The sequence below is a fragment of the Paroedura picta genome, chromosome 2 (genome assembly GCF_049243985.1).
Source record: "Paroedura picta isolate Pp20150507F chromosome 2, Ppicta_v3.0, whole genome shotgun sequence".
Taxonomy (NCBI): domain Eukaryota; kingdom Metazoa; phylum Chordata; class Lepidosauria; order Squamata; family Gekkonidae; genus Paroedura; species Paroedura picta.
Window position 1 is genome coordinate 95,005,877 of NC_135370.1, and position 23,241 is coordinate 95,029,117.

At 40.8% G+C, this 23,241-nt stretch overlaps 1 protein-coding gene across 5 annotated transcripts in view; it reads right to left on the bottom strand.

Moving 5' to 3' along the window:
* LMO1 (LIM domain only 1) overlaps nt 1–18,398 on the bottom strand; it is a 119,947-nt gene extending 101,549 nt beyond the window's left edge. Inside the window, exon 1 of one of the 5 annotated variants that reach the window (XM_077321711.1) lies at nt 18,195–18,398. In XM_077321711.1, coding sequence (XP_077177826.1) covers nt 18,195–18,216 — 22 coding nt within the window. In that variant the 5' untranslated portion in view covers nt 18,217–18,398. Of the gene's footprint in view, nt 1–10,588; nt 10,617–10,664; nt 11,254–18,029; nt 18,157–18,194 lie in introns of those variants that run through there. The other 4 variants (XM_077321715.1, XM_077321710.1, XM_077321716.1 and 1 more) reach the window with 4 other exon arrangements.
* Between the last annotated feature and the right edge of the window lie 4,843 nt (nt 18,399–23,241).

The following is a 23,241-nucleotide window of genomic DNA, read 5'->3' on the forward strand; positions in this document are numbered from 1 at the left end:
CTACTCAATTTTTTTTTTTTTGCAAAATGGTGCCTGCTTTGTTTTTGCTGCAACTCTTAATCCATCCATTCTTCACCACTGATCTCTTCCCCTGTCCCCTCAAAGTGTTCTGAATGTCGTTTAAAAAACAAACAAACCCTAAATTATAATGTCATAGTGCTGCTGTGCAAGACTGCTTTTTTAAAAACTTAGAAACAGCATTGTAAAAAAGAAAGGCTGATTTTTTGGAATGGAGGGTGGAAGAGGGGAGTGGGGAAGGGACCCCATTAGACCTCGCTTGAAAAGATGGAGTCAGGTTTTCTGGAGACTCCTGTGCTATGGGACAAGTGAGGGAGCAATTCGTGTCTGCACCACCTAAGTAGATTTCAGTGCAGAAACGGGGGGGGGGGGGGGGGGAATTGATCCTTAAAAATGCAAATCCAAATGATATCACTAGCGTGGAAACAGTTCCCATGGTACATCACATTCCTGCTAAACTCCCTCCCCTCCCCAAATTTCTACTCCCAAATCTTTGGGCATTTTCCAAGCAAGGCTAGTTATAGCCTGCTATGTTTTGCATCCATCCAAGGAGTCTCATCATGTGCCATGACTACACTTGCAATCAAATGTTTCTCAGTTTACTTGATTAACAATATCCAGGCTATTTGGGTGAATAATCCTGTCTCACACTGCTCAGGAAACATGTCAAGCAGAACTGCACCAAGCATGATGTAATGGGATGAACTCAGTTTAACCACGATGAATGCTGGCCCCCAAGTACTAATAAACAATCATTTTTGATGATCACCTGGGACAGTTAGGAGGCATGGGGGACTGTCAAAAACCTGGTAAACCACACAACATAGCTTATAGGGGCTATGTTCCATATGGTAGACGGTGTGTCTGATTCAAAGAATTTTCATAGCAATGCTGCCATCCTAGGCTCAATCAATCAACATGAGGATTGCCCATATACTGACTCTGTTGGAGTGTCAAATGTGCAACTCAATGTAGTAAAGAATGGCACCAATTTCAATTGTAAAACAGCCCTATGTTTTGGCAGTATTGTATGCAAACTTTACCAGTAAGAAGAGAAGGGAGGGGGAGGGGTTCCCGTGACACACAGCTGACAGGCCATAATCTCAACTATTCTGTTTTTTATAGACCTACTTGTCACTGAGGTGTTAAAAATGTACAGTTTGTCTGGAACCGCTTCATCTTACAAAAAGTACTTGCACATCTAATACGTCAGGAAGAAGAGTTCTGCTGTCCACCTTCACTCTTAAGTGGTGCATCCCAGACACAGATTTACCACCTCAGCGAGAACACAGATTATAGCAATAGTCTATAGCTATATTTGGAACACTTTCGAGAGACTCGAGGTGGTTGGGATCTCAACAATCAGGTTCAGATTACAGAAAGGGTGGGGGGGGGACTGGCTTGGGAGACATGGAAAGTGTCCTGCTCCATCTAATTCACCAGTGCATAACTAAAAAGGAGTACATTTTTAAGTGTCATAAGAGCAGGGAGACAGAATGTGGAAGTACAGAGGTGGTTAAACTCTTTATTCAAATAAGGCCCTTTCCTTGAGAGATGGAGAAGAAAATCTTGAAATACAGAGATTTGGATTTACATGCATTAAAGTCATCAACGTGACACTTCATTTTAAGAAAGGAAAAGAGAAAGCCACCCACCCCATACACACACCCTTTGTTGCTGTACATGACAAAATAGCAACTAAATGTTTGCTTTGATCCCAGCGCATAAAGGGTGAAGCTTTTAGGCAAGGAGCAGCAGGTGATCTCAGCTCTTCTGCAAGTCCTAATGCTCCTAAAAGCCACTCTTCCAGTTTCTGTAATTGGGCATCAGTAGTTAATGTAGTATTGACTGCATTACATGCTCCTGTGCATCCTCTCTCTCACTAATGCCAATTGCATCACCTTGTACATTTACCATATTGCTTAGCCAATAGCTGTTAAAAGCAATTCAAATCATGAATCATATAGGAAACTTTCAGCAAGACACGACATCCAAAGGAGACAATTTACAGTTGAGTTAATCTGGGTACATTAGCGAGACATGGATTCAGGAAGACAGACCAATTTATGTTACTTTAGTTTTACCCGTTATTGCTTTGTATAGGCAAATGAATGGAAGGGCACAGAGTAAAAACAGACATAAAGGAGTCTTCTTCAAAAAACAGTTCCCTTCTCTGCAGAGAGGTCAAAAGGTGTAAGACTGATGCCTAATGCAGCCTTCATATCCATCGGCCAGCATTTATTTAAAAATATTCCCTTCAACAGAGCATAGTACAAAAAATGAAATCAGATTCATCTAAAACATTCTCAATCATAAATGTATTATGCAGCCCTGTGGAGCCAAGGGATAATTAGAGAATGGGCAAAATCCATTTTCCTATGGACCATCAAATGACCTTTCCCAGCCTTTACAATGCCATTGGAAATCTCTCTTGACAACTGACATAAACTTCAAAAAGTACTCTGACTCTGAATTCAGCACTCATCAAACATCACCTCTGCCATGAACTCATTAGGTAGCCCTAGACATGCCACTCTTTCACTGCCCTAACCCCTTCCTCCTCTACATTTGGGGTAATAGTACTACCATGCCTTACAAGGTCATTGTAAGGATTACAAGATAATGAACACTCTATAGTGTTACTTAAATGGTTAAGTATTATCGTCATCTAAAGGCATGTCTGGAAACCAGCAACAAGAAATGTACATCCCTCCCCCCCCCTCCATTGGCAAGATGACAGACTGTCACTAGACTCTTGGCAAAGCTGCAGCATGTTTCTTGCTTGTATTCAACTCCACCATTTTGATTAAACGCCATAGTTTAAAATTACCAAGTGGAACACTTAGGCTGCAGTCCGGAATCCACTCACAAACAATTCCAGCAGCTTTCATTGTTAAGTGGTTTCAAGACTGCGGTTGTATTAAAAGTGTGGGTTTGGAGATGGTAACCAGAATGTGTCTCTGTGAGAACGATGACAATGGAAAGCAAATCCAACCTTAAAAATAATCCGTAATACTGGCACTCCTGATCTTAAACAGGCTCAATTAATAAGATCCAGATTTGTCTTTAGAAATAACTTGAAGCTTCCTTGAAAGGGCTGTATGCTGAGCTCCTGCCTAAACAAAATTGATCAATTTAAACAGCTGTGGTAAAGCTGCAGCCATTGGCACCATCATTAACAATTTAAAGCATGGCTGCCTTTATCTTCCTTCCCAGTTACACACTCATTATACTTGCTTTTATTTATTAGAAATCAAGTCTGCTGCAATATGTTTCCGTTTCTTCCATCCAAACTGAACCCAGCTTGCAAGATTGTGTGTCTTGTTCATTCCGTGGAAGGAGGAATAGCAGTTGTTCATATGCTTGTGATACAATTTTCTCCATTTAAGTTTATGTACCATTTAAAAAATAAATCCTAGTCAAAGTACAACATCAAATCTGGTTCCCCTGAATACACCATCTTTCCACAGCCTCAGCTATGCATTTCTATAACTGCAGAAGCATATATATAAACTAGATATTCAAATGTAGCACTGTTTCTTTTTGTGGGTTACAATTCCGTGGGCCAAAAGTGTAAAGAATATTCCCAAGACATTTCCACGAGGAAAAGATTGTTAATGACATTAAACATGAACGATACTGACAGGTATTTGTAGACCTAAGAATCAGAATGGGAAGCACACCAACACAAGTTAACTCTTAAAAGATGACAACTGCGAGACAACAAACAACTAAGTCCTCACTGCTTACTTACTAAAAAAGGAAACACAGAAAAGTCTGTTAACAGCAAACCGTGGTTTACAAACTATAATTTATTGTTATGGTGGAACCATTAAACCATTCTTTAATGGAGAGCATAAAATCAGGATCTCCAAAGGCTTCTGGAACCATAGTTTAGACTGTGTTTTTCCATTCCCTCTGAATCATCAAACCATACTGGTTACAGGGTAATCAAACTTGATAGAATTAGTACTCAGTTTTGAGCAGATCATGTATACTCCATCCTAGGAATCTCTCTCCCATTAAGTCTTCCTCCATATTTGAAGTATCTTACTGGTCCTAGTGACTGTCATGCATTTATGCTAGGTGGACTGAATGCTTTGCCTACAGAAGAACTGAAATGGTGATCTGCTAATACTTTCTTTGATTGCCAGTTGTTGTATCTCTGGCATGACTAAAACCACTGATTGTGTGCTATTTTGTGATCAGTAGTCCTCATTGTGAGAACTTCAGATCCCCCCCCCCATTTTGAGCAAGTACCAATTTGCCATCAAACCTCAGGTAGTTTCCTTTCTATTGGCTGATGTTAGTTCTGCTGTTATGCAATCCATGGCAGAATTCTTGTCTATTATCTGGGACAATCTCCTGCTACGTATGCCCCTCATTTTTTTGTTATTTTATTCTGTAATTGTTACTGATAATCTCGCCATTATTGATATATGAACTGTGATTTTACTGAACAGCACAGGACCTCCAGTCAAAAAAGGTAAGAGAGTGTTCCATCCTTTATCATCCAAAATTTCTGATAAGGGGTAGATAAGGAGCAAGGAACATAAACCATAGTTTGTCTGTGTATGAATCATCTGGAAGTTTGGAAGGCTGACTACCTGAGGACCAAGTGAGTGCACACTTGAATCTGTCACAAATGACACTTTAAACCAGGCACCGCCTCAGCCTAATCAACCTCTTAGGGTTGTTGTGAGAACAAAACAGCAAACCTCATTGTAGGAAAGGGAGAATTCAACTTAATGGACAAACAAATGTTCAGTTCAAGTCTGATATTTACTTTCACTGGGGAAAGACAATCAAAATTGCTATCTGATATTTATTAAATAAAACAACTTCCACTAGGAAAGTCACATTTACAAACAGAGCACCACTGCCTCTGAACTTGAAATGTGAAGAACTAAAATGCTTCCCAAATGAAATCAATTAATCCTCCAACCGTGATAAATTCCTTAACCATTGGAGAGACAGATATTTCAGACTCTCTGACCCTTTATCACCAGACCTAATGGACTACTTTATTAATAATGTACTGCGTTTAAAAGGAACATTTTTTGAAGATTCTGTAGTTCCAGTGTTTCCTAAGAGCTGCTACAGCAAAGAGATTGATATTTTATCATCTCTCATGAGTGCAGCATGAAAATTGAATGCCAGGCTGTGGGAAGATAAAAGTCTGTATCCCCATGTATTGGGGATTCTTCCATATTGCAGTTAAATAAAGCTCAATGCGTGCCCCCTTACATAGTCCATTCTGTAAAGTTGCACCTTTTCTTCCCTCCCTGCCAAGCTAAAAGAGAGCATCCCAACTGTGTTCACATAGTAAACTGTTTGCTAACAGCAGAACTAGAGAACTAATTGCCCACACTTAAAGCGGTAGCCATAGTTTTCATATATGTGTCTGATGCCAAATAAGCTCTAGTAAATAGGTCAGAGCCTCTTGTGGTAAGGCAGCAGAAATGCAGTCAGAAAGCTCTGCCCATGAGGCTGGGAGTTCTGCCCATGAGGCTGGGAGTTCTATCCCAGCAGCCGGCTCAAGGTTGACTCAGCCTTCCATCCTTCCGAAGTCAGTAAAATGAGTACCCAGCTTGCTGGGGGGTAAACGGTAATGAATGGGGAAGGCACTCGCAAACCACCCCGTATTGAGTCTGCCATGAAAACGTTGGAGGGTCTCACCCCAAGGGTCAGACATGACTCGGTGCTTGCACAGGGGATACCTTTACCTTTAAATAGGTCAGAAAACTCAGGCAACTAACCCATTACTGTAGTTCTGCAACAGTTGAACACATGCTTTCAGTGGGCTCTGGTATGATCATTAGGCACAAAAGAGTATCTTGAATGTTGCTTTAAACTGCACAATAGGGAAGCTATCTTCAAATTGTGTTTTCTATTTCATTTCTGGTACACTGAATGTTGTACAAACTTTAGTTGTATTCTTTGGGGCAATAAAAATACATTGATTAAAGTTGTCCATAATTTAAAACACTGTTTCTTTCTTTCTAGATACATATTCTTCTTGGAATTTCCTATCAGAGGAACAGAAAGAAGTTGAAGACTGCATTCTAAAGGGAAAGCATTCTGTCTGAGTCAACTAGAAAGTCTTCCTTTTAATCATAAATCATGACCTTCTACTTTGCTTTCACACATCACACTACCATCACCCTTGTTACTCATATCACATAGAGTCTTATCTTTGACAGAAAATTTGATCACAGGTTGATATAATATAGTTCTCCAAAACTCCATGAAGGAAGCCAATTACATGTTCTTAAAATGTTATTACCACTACTCAAATTGTAGTGATAGATGTGGACAAAGTATTTTCTTGGTATTCTATCACATTTTGCACTTTGCCATGATTCCCTACTTGTTCTCTACCATGTTCTGACAATACTTTTAAAAATGTTTTACGCAATAAATGACTACCAATACTACTAATTTTAAACATAATACCTTTCTTTTTCCAGATCCTGAAATGTATAATTTTCTGAACTGGTTACATTATGCAGTCTTGCAGCAGTACATCCTACTCTCTTTTTGTGATCGGCACATATAATTATTATTTTTACCAGACCATCTCCTGGAAATCTGTCCAAAGCAAAAGTTTTTCTTCATTACAGAAAGGCAAAAGTCACACACCATATACACACTGACCTATGTAAATCCATGTAAATATTATTTTTTATCAAAAGCAGAGCTGAAGCAGTGCTCAAGATAATACTTTAAAGCTATTTCCTAGCCTGACAATGGATCTGTATCTCTTTCCTCAGTATCAATATGCAGGTATTTCCCAAATCTACTGTTCAGTATCAACATTATTTCCTTCCATATTAGGACTGTCTTCATCCTACAAGTGTCTCCTTAAACCCCCTAAGCATTACAAATGGTGTCTTACATCAAGTTGCTTGATCAATTTATTTGAAAGCTTCAATTTGCTTTGATAAGAAAAATTCACCCAGTGTCAAGTGTCATAGTTCTCTTAACTGCCCCCGCTCTTTTCTACTACTAAGATGGACTGACCTTTATTCTCTTTACCTCTCAAATGGCCATACGATTTTCAAGGCAAGTGACGAAGCAGAGGTGGTTTGCCATTGCCTTCCTTTGCAAAGTCTTCCTTGGTGCTCCCACATCCAAGTACTGACCCTGCTCAACTTCCAAGATGTGATGAGATGAGGCTATACTATACCATTCACATCCCAGTTTAAGAAATACAACCTCACAAATAATATATTTAAAAGTCATGTGCGTTTTTGGCTCACTTAAAAAAAATCCGGAACCAATGAACTAGGACCATCTAACACATGTAAGATCTCCAGTTTATATTTTGAATTGAGGATTCTAACACAGGAACCTCAAACTCTTATATATAGGATTCAGAATATTTTTGCATAGGTTTCTACTGGACATATTAATACAGTTTTGTCTCAGGTGTTCAACCACTTCTTTGACCTTCCCACCATTATCGTGCGTAGGATTTGTCCCTGTCTATTCCATGCTGTTCCTTTCCCCTGTTGCTTAGAAGTATGATAGAGGGATATCCCATTTAGTGCAATAAAGATTTTGTATATAAATATCAAATAATTACCAACCTCCTAAAAAGTATCTATCCTCCCATTTATTACCAAAGCACTTAGTCTCTGATAAACTCCTCCTGAAAGATAAAAGTTTTCTAAAGTACTGGATTCTACGACACTGCCAGCCAATCCATAAAGTAACAAAGCAAAGTAATTGGATTTGAGTCAATATTCTCTAATTTAAATCAATAGGATTAAAATGGATTAAAGTAAAATAACTGATTTGTGGATTGTTAAAATGGTACTAAATTGGGAGGGGGATCAGATACCGGAAATACATTCCCTGTCATACAGTGAAATATTTTCTTTCATATTTGGGAATTTTTACAGGAAAAAATGAAACCCGCTTTCTCAAATTTCTCCATAAAGCTAAATTTCATTCTGTGCATTGATGAGATTGTCCCCTGATAATTTTCGCACCTATCTCAGGCATATTTTGCAAGTCCCGTTGATTTCACCAAGTCCCGCAAATATGTGACAGTGTGCCCAATTCCATCTTTTATCTTTTCACAAAGCTTTGACACCAAGCTCTGTCTCTAACATGCAACACCTTCAATTAAGTGTGAACTAAAAACCGAGAAGTAACCACAAACATAAGAGCTGTTGCTTTTCTTTGAACACTTTAACCTCTGAAGGGAAGAAAAAAAAGAAATCAGCACAGTTAACATGGACAGTAGAAATGAAGTCAGTGCCAACTATTTCTTATTCACAAGGTCACAATTCAATTCTAAATAGCTTTATGAGAGAGTAAGTTCCACTGAGTTCAATGGGACTTTCTTCCTTATACATATATTTAGGATCACAGACTTCTATTTTATGACTCTCAAATGAAGTTTTGAGGTTTACTTTATTACTTATTTAAAGTTTGTTTTAGTCACCTTTTCCAAAGAGCCTGTGATCAAGCTACAAGATTCAGAAACTTGCTTCTAAAGAAAACCTTCAAAACACTTTTGAAAACAATGAGAGTTATTTTGAAGAGGCATAATTAGAAAAGAGGCATAATTATCTGTGAATACATCCATCTAGTGTTGTTTCTAATAAACAGGTTTTGTAGGTTTTCACAACAAAAACATACAAAAGCTGTTTGGCTGAAGACAAATGTTATACAAAAGAAATGAATGGCTGCACCACATATAACTATACCCCCAAATTATACTTCTACTGTTGCATTGGATTTCAGAGTCTTTTCCGTTCAGATTTCTCTACTGGATCCTTTCCATACAGATAGTCCAGTCATGTGCTTCTGGAGAAGTTTATTTTCTGAGTTGCAGAGCACGGGCCAGAAAGCCAAGCAGAACTGAAGGCACCAATTTCGGTCTACATGCAATTAAAACCTCTAGGATGTAGTCTTCACTTACCAGTCCAATGCAAGATCTTTAAAGACACTATAATACACTGAAGACAACATCAGAAGTTATGGGTTTTTTGATGCCACAAGTGACCCTACAATTGTTAGACCACAGTACACTTATTAGAGGCCAGACATGAAATTCAGATTTTTGTTATTGTTGCATTTTTCAAACAAGTTAGGTCATAGTGGTAACACACAGAAAATTACACTCAGTGGTGACAGTTCATGTCATACATTGAGAGGTGAGTGAACTATGGACACACAGAGAATTTCTAAAGCTTCTAGCATTTCTAGCTATACTGATGAGAAATCTGTTGTTTTAGTTATCCATCTCAATAAATGTCATAGTGCTATTTTAGCCATGGCCCAGCCCCACCCTTCTGTTATCTTTGCTTTATAGGAGGGATGTTAAGAACAACTATAAACTAGAGATGTTGCACAATCAGCAAAGACATGCAGCGCTCCAGTGTAACAATCTGAGCTGTTTTAAAATACCACACTAACCACATTAAAAATTCTCCTCTGCACTTTCTCCAACAGGAGCATTAACATGTTGACTTCCACTCTGTGATCCTATGCATCTCTTCACCCTTCCCCTGAAAAAACCCACCTGAATGCCCTACCACGCTGAATGCTGTCCAGCAACTAATAGTAGAACAGTTCAGCCACATGTAAGAGCTGCCACTTCCAAAGTACGAGAGACAGCATGGCTAAATGACATCACTACACATCGAACTGACATTTGGGCACATGCACACCACCAGTCAGGAAAGGCTTTCTTCCTTGTAACACTTTGCAAAGAAATGGGGACAAACAGCAAAAATAAAACATAACATAAAAGAGGGGAGACACATTCAAAGTCTGTTCTCCTTAGTTTATTTTCTGTAGCCCATTCACAAAATGTCCTGTTTGACTCATGAGCTTGGCAAATGCTCCTATTTAACACAGGTGCTTCAACACTAGCTAAAGCAGAATGGCATGTGAGGTTTATTGAGAATGTCCTTTTCCTCACTTATCACTTTTTCCACAGAAAACCAATGGGAGGTACACAGCACAGGGAGCATAACAGTCACACACAACTCATCAACCATACCACAGCCTCTGCTCCCGTTCCTGTACTTTGACACCACTTGTGCTATCTTTATAGGCATAAAGTCAGCTTCAAAAATGTTTTTAAAAACAGGAGAAGCCCCTCAACTCCTTGGATATAATTCATTCCACCTGGCACAGGAACACAGAGTGGCCCACTCCTTCTACATGATGATTCTTCCAGCAGCCCAATGGTAATTTCCTAAAGCCCATTTAATGAGTCTATTATTTGCTGCCATTATGTTTTTAGCCTCAAAGCAAGTGAATCATGTAACAGAGAGAAGATCTCTGACAATTCCCAACTAACAACTAGAAGAGAAAAGCAAAGGCTTAAAATAAATGCCACAAACTAAGGTGAAGAAGGGCTGCAACTTACAAGGAAAACAAAGGAAGTGCCTTTTAAATGAAGCAGTTTTAAACTTACAACCCTCTACTAGAGTAAGCCCTGCTGGGCTGCTTTACTTCCCTCCCCCCTTCCCCAGAGCGGTAGAGAAAGCATGCTGCTGTATCCGACAGGGACGTAAAAGGCACCAGAGGCAAGAGAGTTATTCACCTCTCGGGTTCATTTACAGCTTGCAAGGAGCGTCTGCAAATGTGCTGAGCCCTGCTCACAGAATCTGTCCGCTCACCTACCGTCCTCCTTGTCCAGCACCATCATCTCAGGGTTCACAGGAAGTCCGGGTGCAGATGCTCTGTCTCCAATCGCCTCCGCTCACGGGAGAAAAGACCTAGACTACGTGGGAGCCCAAGATGAGCTGCTACGGCTCAGCTGATTGTCCTTCAGCAGCGAGAGAGCTCTAATTATCCAGTTGTCCAGCTTTTAACCTAGATTGCACTCAGTTAGAATTACCTTCAGAAATGAAGCACTTTGCAGATACAAAAGCTGTCTCACCTACTTTCGTACCTCAGAATTGCAAGGAACTAAAACTGCAATTTAGAAAAAAAAGGGGGGGATCAGAGCTGTTTCTTTGGTTCTCACCTTCTAAATGGCTCAATTTGCACAGTATAATCTGTTTTAATGTAATTGCATTTGATAGCCCATAACCCTGGCTGTTGCAACTATACAGCTTTCAGCCTTATAAAGTGTTTTCCCCTTGGATTTAAGCTGAATCTCAATCTAAAATTACACTCCAAGAGGTGGGGGTGGGAGAAAAATATCTAAGCCTAGCTACTGCTGCCTCTGCCTCTCCATTTGTGTGAGCTTTGCACCCTTGCTGCCGAATAAATGCACTCATTTCCCAGGGACCCCCGCTTATTCTTCTGTCAGGCTTTAATGGAGAATTTAAAGCTTTTCAGCTCAGCAGCACCACCTGCAGCACAAACTTGGCTATAACCCACTATGTAGCATTTCTATTAACTTTGTCTTTTTTGGTGCTCTCCGTTTTCTTTACATTGGATTTACCGGTGATTGGATCAAGCTCCCCTTTAATATAATGCCCCCCTTCAGCTTCTTAGTATCAGTATAGTAAATTCTTTCCCCAATCAAGCCTTACTTCCCACTTTGCTTACTTTGATAATATTAGCCACTTTTAGCAAGTTATATTTCATCCTTTTGAAATAAAAGTTTCTACGTAGTCATTATAGAATTTTAAGATTCCCCCATGTTTCATTGAGATGGTGATGCCCACACAGGATGGCTTCATCTCACTTTTTGTGAGAACTATTGAGGGGGCAGGGGAAGGCTCCATGTGCGGAAAGGAGGTTATTTTTTATCTCAGAAATACCATTGTAGGTAATTATGTCATAGGCGGACTCCACCACTGCAGAAATAAGCATTTGGTTTAGTCCAGCTCTACCGTATCAATGACCATTTAGCATCTTCTTTACTAAAATCACTTTGAATATTCCTCGAAATGCGCATGAAAAGCAGCATTCACTGATGTTCTCTTTAATCTGCAGCTTCAACTCTTGGGTGTAAGGTTAGGGGCAGGTGAAGAATTAGGAGATTTTTAATCCAGGATTTATTCTGTAATATCCTTTCATATAAAGGAGCCGAGGAGGCCATTAGCAGGATCTCTCCAGTCATTCCCCTGTTCCAAGCTGTCTCATTTGTGACAGCTGACATTGCAGATGACACCCAAATCTGAACAGAAACATTTCCTAGCTACCCAAATAAAGTCATATTCTGGAAAAATGAGTATGTGTATTTCTATCAGAAGAATTAAGGGTTAGATTTAAGATGACAAGGCTCTTAAGTGCTCAGCACCAAAGAACAGGTTTCTGGCCACCTTTTTAATCCAAGAAAACATTTTATTCCCGTTTCCATGAGACTTCTCCCTCTCCTTTACAACTGATACAAGAGTAACCTTTTAAAAGCATGATAGGAAGCTCCAGCCAGATACCCTTAATACCTATTTTTAATTAGATTCCTTATCCTCAACTCAAATGGCTTTGCCTTTCCTCTTCATTTTGAATGCTTAATCCTAACAGTCCTTGAATGTATTTGATGTTAAATATACCATTTTGCATAGAGAATCATTTCATTCAGTTCTGAAAACTTCCATTCTCATTCAGCTACTACATATTTGCTAAGGAAAATATAGTATGCTCTAGTAAGAAATGCCCCAATTTCTATACTATGATCCTAAAAGGCATTTATTTTGGAAGTCAGGCCCTCATCAATACCAACAGCTCTAACTTGAATGGGGGAAGGGCTTAAAACCATTTTGTTTTCTGATAATGCTATTTGCAACTTTAAAAATGAACTAACAAAAGTAGATTTACTGAAAATTACCACAATTTAAGTGGATTTGAAATATTCAGGGTTTTTTTTAATCACAAAAGTAAATATAATGCTTCCCTAGAACACTGTTAAATGTAAATACAATAGTTAGCCAAGCATCAGAACCAAAGTCTCACTTTTTAAAACACCCCTGGCAACTTTCAGCAGTATGACTTCTGAAATATAGTTAAACATAATATTTCTCATCAGCAGTTTTCTAAACACTCCATCATGGATCATAAAGAACAGCACTCCCAAATAATCAATTTACTAATTTCACCATTTAACATTATTTAAACGTCTCATTCACTCTCACTTGAAATACTATGTTTTATATTTAAGAAATGTTTTCTAGAACTCTAATAGACTGGCACAATCCAATCAAAGCAAAGCACTTTAAAATCCCCACATTTTCAATGTAAGAATCAATCATTGAAATCAACTGGATAAAAGTGCTTAACTTTGATTGGGCTATGCCCTAAATTATTAGCCAAAGCATCTTTAGTTAAATGGAGCATTATAACAGTCACTGAACACAAATTCTATTCTGTGAAATTCCAGTAGCAAGTCTATTCATATAAATGGAAATGTGACTTTAATTTTGGCCCTATACCTCAATTAGGTTGCTTTTTCTGTGCATATTCGCCTTGCAGAAAGTTAAGTTAAACAAGGAAAAAACTTGTGACCCACAAAAGCTACATATAACTTGAATCTCTGTACTGAATTTTCTTTTTTAATCAGTATTCTTAAATGATCCTAAAAAATGGGGGGGATTGCCTTCAACATTACGTCCTATTATATCAGTCTCATTGCATTCTATCATTTTTGACATATAAGAAGCGATGCTGACTCCATGACACGACATTATGCCAGGCCACATCAAATCAGTAATGTGACGGTTTTGTCTTCTTGTCCTTTTCCTGTATTTAGAATATTGTTCTCTCCTAACCCAAACTCTTACCTTTACTAGAAAGAACATCTACCAAGAAAACAAGGCAAAACACCCCGCTTGTTACATATTATGCCATGAGGTTGGTATTCTAGTCATTCACTGATGGAAGGGTCAATCTCTTTCAGTGCTCAGTCCACATCTTGTTACTCCACGCCTAGTTGTTATCCAAAACTGATAAATTGCAATATTTACCTAACCGGAGAATAAGTTTTGAATTTCCTAGAATGATGAGCTTCTGAGGAGTAATTCATCAGAGGGTACTCCTTAAGATTCATGATGACCTCAGCACTTACTAAGATGAGAGCAACTTTTGTTTCTAATTTTTAAAAATTACCAGCTCCTCATTATCTGAAATGATAAGATTTTAGAGATAAGTAACAAGTTGACCTTTGCCAATAAAAACGCAGAACTTTTTCACAAGCATGACCTTTCCAGCATGTTTCTCCAGAAATTTTAATTGCCAACAAAACTTTCCATACATCCCATTTTAACAGGCAATGATACAACATTCACCTTAATGTTCACAGATTAGCAACAATTGAGAAATGTGAGAGGCAGATAACGAAAGAGTGGTGTAAAATAACCCGCACTCCAATGGGAAAAGTCTTTCTGTCCCTAATTTCTTTGACACATTTTAACAGGCATAATTTCACTGCTGGAATAACTTCCTTACAAACAATTCTGAAAAATTTCCCCGGCGCCACTTCATTTTGTTACTCTGATCTCCACATCCTTCTCATCAGGGGTTTGTTCCTTAACATGTCTTCTTTTTAAGTGCATCCCATTCTAATTTCCTCTTTACCTTCACTACCATCCCCATTATTTCCTTTTATACAGCCATTCGTAAGAGCTCCTGGAATGAGGGCTGTTGAGAACTGTCTGGATAATCAATGTTTCTAGTTTCACTTCCTTACACCATCATCATTCCAGCCCCTGAGCTCCTTATGTTTAATGAGTATGTCTGCAATACTTGAAAGAACCCAAATACCCCCATTAGGAAACTCTCTTTAGATCTCAGTCTTCCCTCGTAGCTCACCTGCTTCCCTTACTACTTCTGTGGAGGCAGCATCCTGCTGTTTGACCCGTCAATCAGATTTGAACAGATACAGGCTAGCAGGCACCCGTTGGCAAAAAAGAAAAAAGTTCAGGCAGGACAGAGCATCACCCACTTATTTATAAAAGGGGGGAAGAGGGGGAAAAAGCCCTGATTATTCTCTAGTCAAGCAAATTTGTAGCATTTTGCCATTGCTAGGATAATCTGGTGCAGTTCACACCTCAGAACCAGAGCAGATGGAAACACAAGTACAATCCCAGAGGAACAAAACAACAATGAATTAACATCGCTTAATTATACTGACATTACTTAACCTCTTACATCTTTGTTGTTGGGGGAATATACTAGGGGAAGGCTTTTTTAATTCATATGGTAGTTATCATGGGGATTCTGGACCCAATCCCAAATTATCTTGTTCCAAAGATATCGCTATTCTGTGAGGCCTATGTTTTGATGACACCTAAATGTTTAGTTCCTTGGTGAAAACAATCCATTCTTAGGAGTCAGCAATGAATTTTTAGAAACTGTGGAACAAAAGGATGATGCCAACAACAGGGGTGCCAGTTTAGTATCTATACAGCTATAGATGGCAGTCCTGTGAACAGAAAACCCTAGAATCATATTTCAGATTCCAAGAAGCCAGTTTAGAATAGATACGAAAATACTTTTACTTGGTAACAATAACCATTTTTAAGTGTAAGGTCATTTTAAGTGTGCTTGAGATACTAGAACTCGAAAAACAGCATGGAAAGAGAAAGCATTTTAGACCAGCAACCTTCTTACATAGCTTCCTCAAATGCCCGACTCACATCACAGGCATGTTCAACTATGTTCAAAGTTGCTGGCCTATGGTATGAAGGCAGAACCACGAAGCAGGCACAGGATTTCTTCCTGTGATCCAGTTCACCATTCTGGTGCTTAAATTACATTGTTTTTCAGCTTTCATGGGATATGCCACTGTGGAATAGTTCTCATAAAAGGAGTGTTTTCATTTTCTTCTACTTTGTTCAAAGGTAGATCTTCAAAATTTAAAAGTGAAAAACAATGGAGTAAGGGAAACCTTTAACAGCAGTTATGTACTTGCAGGATGCAACATTATACTGCAGGAGCTTTATTGGTCAAGTGACTATCAAGAGGATGAAGAACAAATTTCAAGTCCAGTGGCACCTTTAAGACTAAATTTGTTCAGCTGCTTCAGACCAACACAGTTATCTACTTGAATTTATCAAGAGGATGGAAGCTTGTGTCCATAAAGTTTACTCTGAAGAACACAGGTTGAAGACTCCAGCTGTACTCCTCCCCACAAGTATAGGCTATCATAGCCCCCCAAGAAGCATGACTCTGACCCCATCTTGCTCAGAGTGCCCCATTTCAGATATGGTCTGTAGTCCTCATCCAACACATCACAACCAGATTAAGGCTAAATCTTGTTTACTGTTCTATTAGGAAGTAAACCCCACTGGGAAACAATGGAGTTACTTCCATATACTCTTGCATTGGATTGGCACCAAAATTTACATTAGGATGAAGGGAGAATTATTTGTCAGAACAGAGGGGTTCCTTTGAAGATGGTCTTTCCTTGTGACATGTTACTACAATGGCTTTTTCTCACCCTTCCCAGCCCCAGCCCTTGTAATATAAGGAGGAATAAAGATAAAATAAGATCCATGTTGAAACATCAGAGTTGGTAATAGACTCACCATCTCCAAAGAGAGTGTCATAGTAATAGTCATGTAAAATTGAATGAATGGTCAGAGGAAATGCTCATTAGTTGAGATGTGAAGACATCTGTTTTCAGTAATGATCAGAAGGAGAACTTGGCAAAGAACAGAAAACTGCTGTTCATGTCCCACCCAAGACAATAAAAATATTGCCCCAGATCTTCCCACAAGCCCGTACATTAATTGAAACCAATCTGGGTGTGTCATCAAAAGCATCCCTAACAACAAGCAGCTCCAATGACAGCTCTCTGACCTGCATTTTAGGCTGTACTTTTAAAACTCTCAGGCGTATACCTTCAAAAGCATAATGTGTGAAGATGGCATAAGATGTCCAGGGACATCCAGAGCATCCTGACAAGCAGCTGTATTGCAACAGTTGCTTTTTCAGCCACAAAAATAGAAAAGACAAATATGATTTGAAAGTTCAAAATGAGCAAACAGTGTTAAACTTTGACAAGAAGCAAGTTTTTAAAAGTAGTCTCTGCACAAAGGAAACTTACTGGGGTTGTTCTGACCAATAGTACAATTGAAACTTTTTTTGGGGGGGATGGGGGAATAAATGGAACATTAACCATGAGAGATGGCTTTGTTGTATTTATTTTAAAAGTGCTACTTTGTGAATAAGGCCATGCCCCACAAGTGCAACATCCAGAGCTGACAGCTAAAGTTACAGTTGAAGTGGAGGCCCCTGTTCTGAATGATCCTCCTTTAGCTCTCAATTCACAGAAACTTCCAGGAGTTTCCTCAATGCCTTCAGAATAAGCGTTGGAAGAACTCCCTCCGCCCCCCACCCCGTCCCTATTTCCCTTCTTCCTCATAAGTAATTGCCCTTTTAATTAGCTTAGATACTCTTTAACCTTCTGCCTCTCATCGCTACCCCCCAAGTGAGCCCTGCCTGCGTTTTTAGCAAGCCTTGACAATAACCACATGGTCCCTCGGAACTCAGTGGCGGTCACTTCTGGCTCTCGCTTTCACACAAGCTCTAACCTTCCCCCTCCTACCCCTCCAATCCCGTCTTTTAAAAAGTAAATCCTTTCCCATAATGAACCAAGGAATCTTTTGTGAAGCAGTCCAGGAAAGCTGCCCGCTCTTCTAGTCCCTAAGAGACCTTTTTTTTTTTTTTTAGAGAGAGCGAGAGAGAGCACCGGGGGGGGGGGGGAGGGAGAGAAGAGGTCTGGAGGTTAAACGCCACAATAGGGAGATCGAGAGAGTGGACGACAGGTCGGGCGGAGACAATTTGGGAAACGAAGGGAGGTTTGAAAAACAGGCGCGCTAATCCACTGACAGACGGCCCTCGAGGCGAAAAAGAAAAACGATCGAGGCGCGAAGGACAGGCTGTTTTGGTGACCAGGAAAATCTGTGCACCCCGACGGAAGAGGCGGGGGGGGGGAATCATGTGGATCAGCGTTGGCGATCGACGACCTCCCCATGCGCGCACGCACGCACACACACACACACACACACACGCAGAGTGCACTTGGATTTGTACAGTAAGCGAGGGGCCGCTCGGTGCACTTTGCAGAAATGTCCCTCGTCTGCACTCACGTCGCCAGGAGCACGCTCGGCTCTCCTCTTCCTCCTCCCGAAGCCCGTTTGCTCTCCGGCTGCGCGGATCAACGGAAGACACCGGGGGCAGGAGAGGCACCGTCGCCGCCGCCCTCCCTCTTCGCGGCACTGCCCACCCTTCGCTCCGCGCTGCCCCGCACCTACCGTCCTCCTTGTCCAGCACCATTGTGGCGGGGATCGGCTGCCTCCGCCGCTCCGTCTCCGTGGCTGACTCGCCCTCCAAGCCGCCGGTCGCTGCTGCTTCGCTCCGTTGGAAAATTAGGCAAAGAGCACACGGGGAGAGGGTTTGCAGAGCGGGCCGCCGCGTGGGAAACGCACCCGGCTCGAGCTCCCTTTTTCTTTTTGCCTCTTTCTGTTCCTTGAGACCCCCCCGCCCCCCCTCGGCTCATGCACAGCCCCGGCCAAACCGACTACAGTTGCACGACTTTGAACCCTAGATCGCCCTCAGCTAGAATTACAGGCGGCAGACCCTGAAGAGCATCCCCCCTTCTTGCTTGCTTGCTTGTTTTCTTTTTTTGCTAAGGCAGCGATAGAAGCAGAACCAAGCTCAGACACCCACCCTTCTTCTGGGGCTGCAACTCGAATGCCACTTTGGAAATGGCACGCACCAAAAAAAGACAAGAGGGTAAGGGATGATGATGAATCCAGGGCTCGGTTTCGCCTGCTCTCTCCTTTTCCCCAACCTACATGCAACCGGAGGGGGGAAATACCCCGCTCTTACGTGTGGGATCCTTCATAAAACCCTCTTTTGCTGTTGCTACTGCATTGCTGGCCAAGCTTCTAAAGTGCTTTTCTCTTGATTTCACTCTAAATCTAAAATTATATTCAAAAGGCATGGGGGAGGGGGGGGGTGGAAAGATGCGAACCTATCGCTGAAAGCAAATGTGGTTGCTTGCTGCCCTTTCTCTCTCTCTCTCTCTCCCCTTCTAGCTCTCTCCCGCTCTCAATTTATGTGCTTGCACTCTCCTGCTGCTGAATAAATGCACACATTTCCCAGGGACCCTCAGATTCCCCTGTTAATTAAATCAATTCATTATGCTCAGATCTGATTAGCAGCCCCCTTCCCCCCCTCTTTGAATCAATTATTCAATACACAAACATAATTGCTTGTGCCAGAGGTGTCTAAGTATTAGCTTATTTAACTCCAAGGACACTAATTACCCCTAGGGCAAGGGAACTTTTCTCATTAATTCTGACAAAACACAAAAGCACAGTTAAAGGGGGGGGGGTGCTTGCGTAGACGAGTGAGAGAGAAGATGGGGAGGGGGGGAGCTGTAGCCGGGAGAAGTAGTATTGCTGACACACGTGCTACTGTATAAATAAGCTTTGTTCCTACCAATTGCATTTGATTATTTCCCACATTCTCTACCCCCACCCCCTTTAACTTTCCAAAACTGCAGAGCCGGAGTTGCATTGCAATGAACTTGGTCTGAGAAGTGTTGGCAAGTCATCTGTTCCTGCCCCCCCCCCCCACACACACCTTTAAGCTGTAAAAAGAAGATTTCAAAATCGCTGCATTTATCAGAGCAGACAACTGTGAAAAAACTCTCCGCTTTTTGGTATCACCCTCCCCCCAAAAAAGCTTTGAGGGAAACATCCCTATGAAAGCAACAAATGACACACAATTTCGCATGTAGTGCTAACAGTCAATTGTTTACAGTTTGCATTAATGTCAGTGCCCACCATTTGATGTACTTCCTTCCATTATCAGAAACTAGAGTGCTGAAAAGAGACTGGGCAGAACTAATACAAACTGAAATCAACAATTATATGCAGGCATGTGCATATACAGTCTCTCTCTTTCCCTTTCCCCTCTAACTCTTCAAAAGACAGAACTTACTACTTGAAGTTGCCTGCAATATGTTTATGTGAAATACTGTTAGTTTGTTTGTAAGAAGTTCAAATCGATTCTCCTCCCCTCCCCATCCACTTGCAACAAATGAGGTTTTGGGGTGTGCTAAAGAGTCTTATTGTTGCTGGCCAGGGCACATGGCAATGAAAGATTCTCTTTTATTTGTTTCCTCAAGCAGTGCACGAGTTGATCCATTAATGCATTTGGCTTGCGATATCAAGAAACATATTAACACTGCTCATCCGGGGTCTCAGTTTGCCCCCCACCCCACCCCTGCCCGCATCAGGCTCAGTTTCTTTATTGTCTGTTCAGGATGGTTCCTTATGATGGGGCACATTCAGATTTTAGACCTCTTGGGGAAACAAATCGCTAACTATATGCTTCATGTCCGGGGCTTTCCCCCACCTTTTTTTTTGGCCCCACACTGTCACATTCACCCATGTCAGGACTTCCATGGTTAGAATGACTCATTTGGCACCTCTGCCCATTATCTTTAAAGCACACCTTGTCCATATCACTTAAAGCCAAGGAGGAAAACTGGCAAGATTGTTGCCAAGCAAGCTTAACTGAAGTACACTCATTGCTTTTGCAAGGATAAATATGACTTGGAATATAGCACTGTGTTCCATTAGCTCTGGATGTGTTTCTATGCGCATAAGGATAAAATGTCTTCAGCTTTGTAACACAACAAACCCTGTTAATTTTCTGGTCTTTAATTTCCAATGGATGGGATATACTGTACCCACAGGAACCTGACCTGCTTAACTCAATGAATCACATTTTCAGAATGCATAGCAGAGCTGGAAGAAGACCAAACCACATTTTGCAGCAAGCTCTTTTACAATAGGCTAAAACTTGTTGGGTTTCATCCTATCCAGGGAGCTTTTATTTGGCCTACATTGTCAGTTAGCAGACAGAACAACTTCTAAAAATCCAGTATACTTCTGATTGGGTCTGGTGTGGGCAGTGGTGATGGTGAAGTCAGCAAACCTAGGATTTCACTCATGACCCAAGGGATGTGCAAAACATCTTCTGCAGGAGCTACTATTGTCAGGTGAAGATGGGCATTGTAAAGTGCCTTATACTGAATGAGACCATCGGTCCATCTAGTCCAGTCTCTGTTCTGATTGGCAGCTGCTTTTCAGGGTCTCAGCAGAGAGCTTTCTCATTCCTCCTCTGAAATTCATTACAGATACTATGAAATGAACATAGAACTTTATGTATTCAAGGCATATGCTTTAGCACAGCTCCATCTCAGATGGAGTGTCAGTGAGAAGTCAAACTCACTCAATAAGCTCCCCAAATAGACCTGTTGCCAGTAGACCTAGCTAAGATTTCATTTCTTTAGTTCAGAAGTGAGTGTTCAAAGCTGAGTTCAGACTGATGTTACAGAAGGGGGAAAATCAAAGAGGTAAAAGATACGATTAATGTATTCTAACCAGCAGACATTACTTATACAATTTTCAAGATAATATTGCATTTGAAATGCATACCCAAATAATCATTGTTATTTTAAAGAGTATTCTGTCTTCACTGGGTTCCAATACATAGCATAAATAAATCAAAATGACATTGCCTTAAGATCTTTCTGTACACTGTGCAGATGTATCATTTTAGGTATATATTGCTGCAATTATATGAATTTTCAAAATGTTAAGCTTCCAAATGTCTGCAGGATTGGATCAACTTTCCATTCAATTGTTTGTTTATTATACTAAAACAGTGGTAAGAAGATAGGAATAAAGAGAAAGAACTCTAGAATGCGAAATCTGGAACTAGAGAGAATATGGGTAGAGAATATGGTATAATTTTTTCTGTAGATTAATACAGTTATCAGCAGCTCTCTGTCCTATTGCTGCAGGAATGCAGGATCTCAATTTCAGTTTACAATTCTGGATAACATTATTTTTGCCCCCAGTTATACCTCATTGATCCTTTTTGGTCTTTGAACAGTTTTATACTGTTGATCCTTTGCTGCTGTTCCCCCATGAGATATACAGTGCTATTTTATTTTTTGAGGGCTAGCAAACCTGAAAAAATAGTATATACATCCCCCCCCTCCCCAGATGTTGAATTTGTTTCCTGTCGGCTGTCATTCTCAAGAACCGTTTCCATATGAGAAATCTGCCCTTGGACAGCCTCTGGTGGCTAGTGGATTTTAGAGCCCCCTCCACATGACATTGCCTGCATCCCAAGGCTGTCCAGGGGCTAGCTCATGTTTTGCCCAGATTTGCCTGAAGATGAGGAAAACTGCAAAAAGTGCATTTGACACTTTTTATCTTGCATCCCATCAGTGAGCAACCAGAGGCAAGCCCATATGAAGGGGAAAGGCACGATAGTCTTTGCAGCATTGTCCTGTCCTCCCACCTGCCTCCCTTCTCCATTTCCGGATCTCACTAATTAAAAAAAAAAAACTGGCACAGTCCACATTGCAGCACAACCATAAAGCTACATTGTCAAAGGTAAAATAAAATAATCTGCAAAGTGTCCATGGTCTTTTTGGGATCAGGTATGCCAAGCACAGCTTCTCTTCTGTTTTCTGTAGATGGGAAATGAGCTGGGAAAGAGGGGGGGGCAGGTGATTGAGAAGCCTTCTCCTGATCATACAGGGGTCTGAGCATGTTGTTTTTAAGCCAGACATTTACAAAAAATGTCTTTTGGGCTTCTGTTACCATGTCCAGCTTTCTCACAACTCAGGCAAGCAAAAACAGCCCCGTTAGTGTTTTCTGCAGGTGGGAAGGGGGTGTGTGGATTGAGTAGTCTTCTCCCGATCATACAAGGGTCTGAGTGCTTTGTTTTTAAGCCAACCATTTTTTAAAAAATGACTTTTTGGTCTCCAGTCACCATGTTCAGTGTCTCAGAAATCCACCCAGACATAAAGTACAAAAGAACACGAATCCCGGGGAGGGGGGGGGGGATGCTGTATCGTGCTGGCATGTCTTTATTTAAAAAATGCACCTCTTTTGTGGCATTATGACATAGCTATGCAGAAGTGCCTTTAAAAATAATTAATTTTGGGGTGGGGGGGGAGAAAGTCTCAGTCCATGAAAGAATTGCTATACTGTGATTGGTGGCTTGATGTGATTGACAAGCCAAGGAGCAGGGGAGAAGTTCAGCTTGTTTTCCATTGTGGCCTTGTTGGAAGGCAAAAAGCTGTGATGGGGCAGAGTGAAAAAACAGGAGGGGTCTCCCATGAAGAGGGCTGCAAATGAGAGGTATACCATCCTACATTTACAAGCAGGAGGCCACTCACGTTTTACCTGTCTATGCAGAAATGATCAATGACTTTCAGAACCTGCTGGGCAGTCATGTAGAAATGGGTAGAGAGGCCCCATAAAT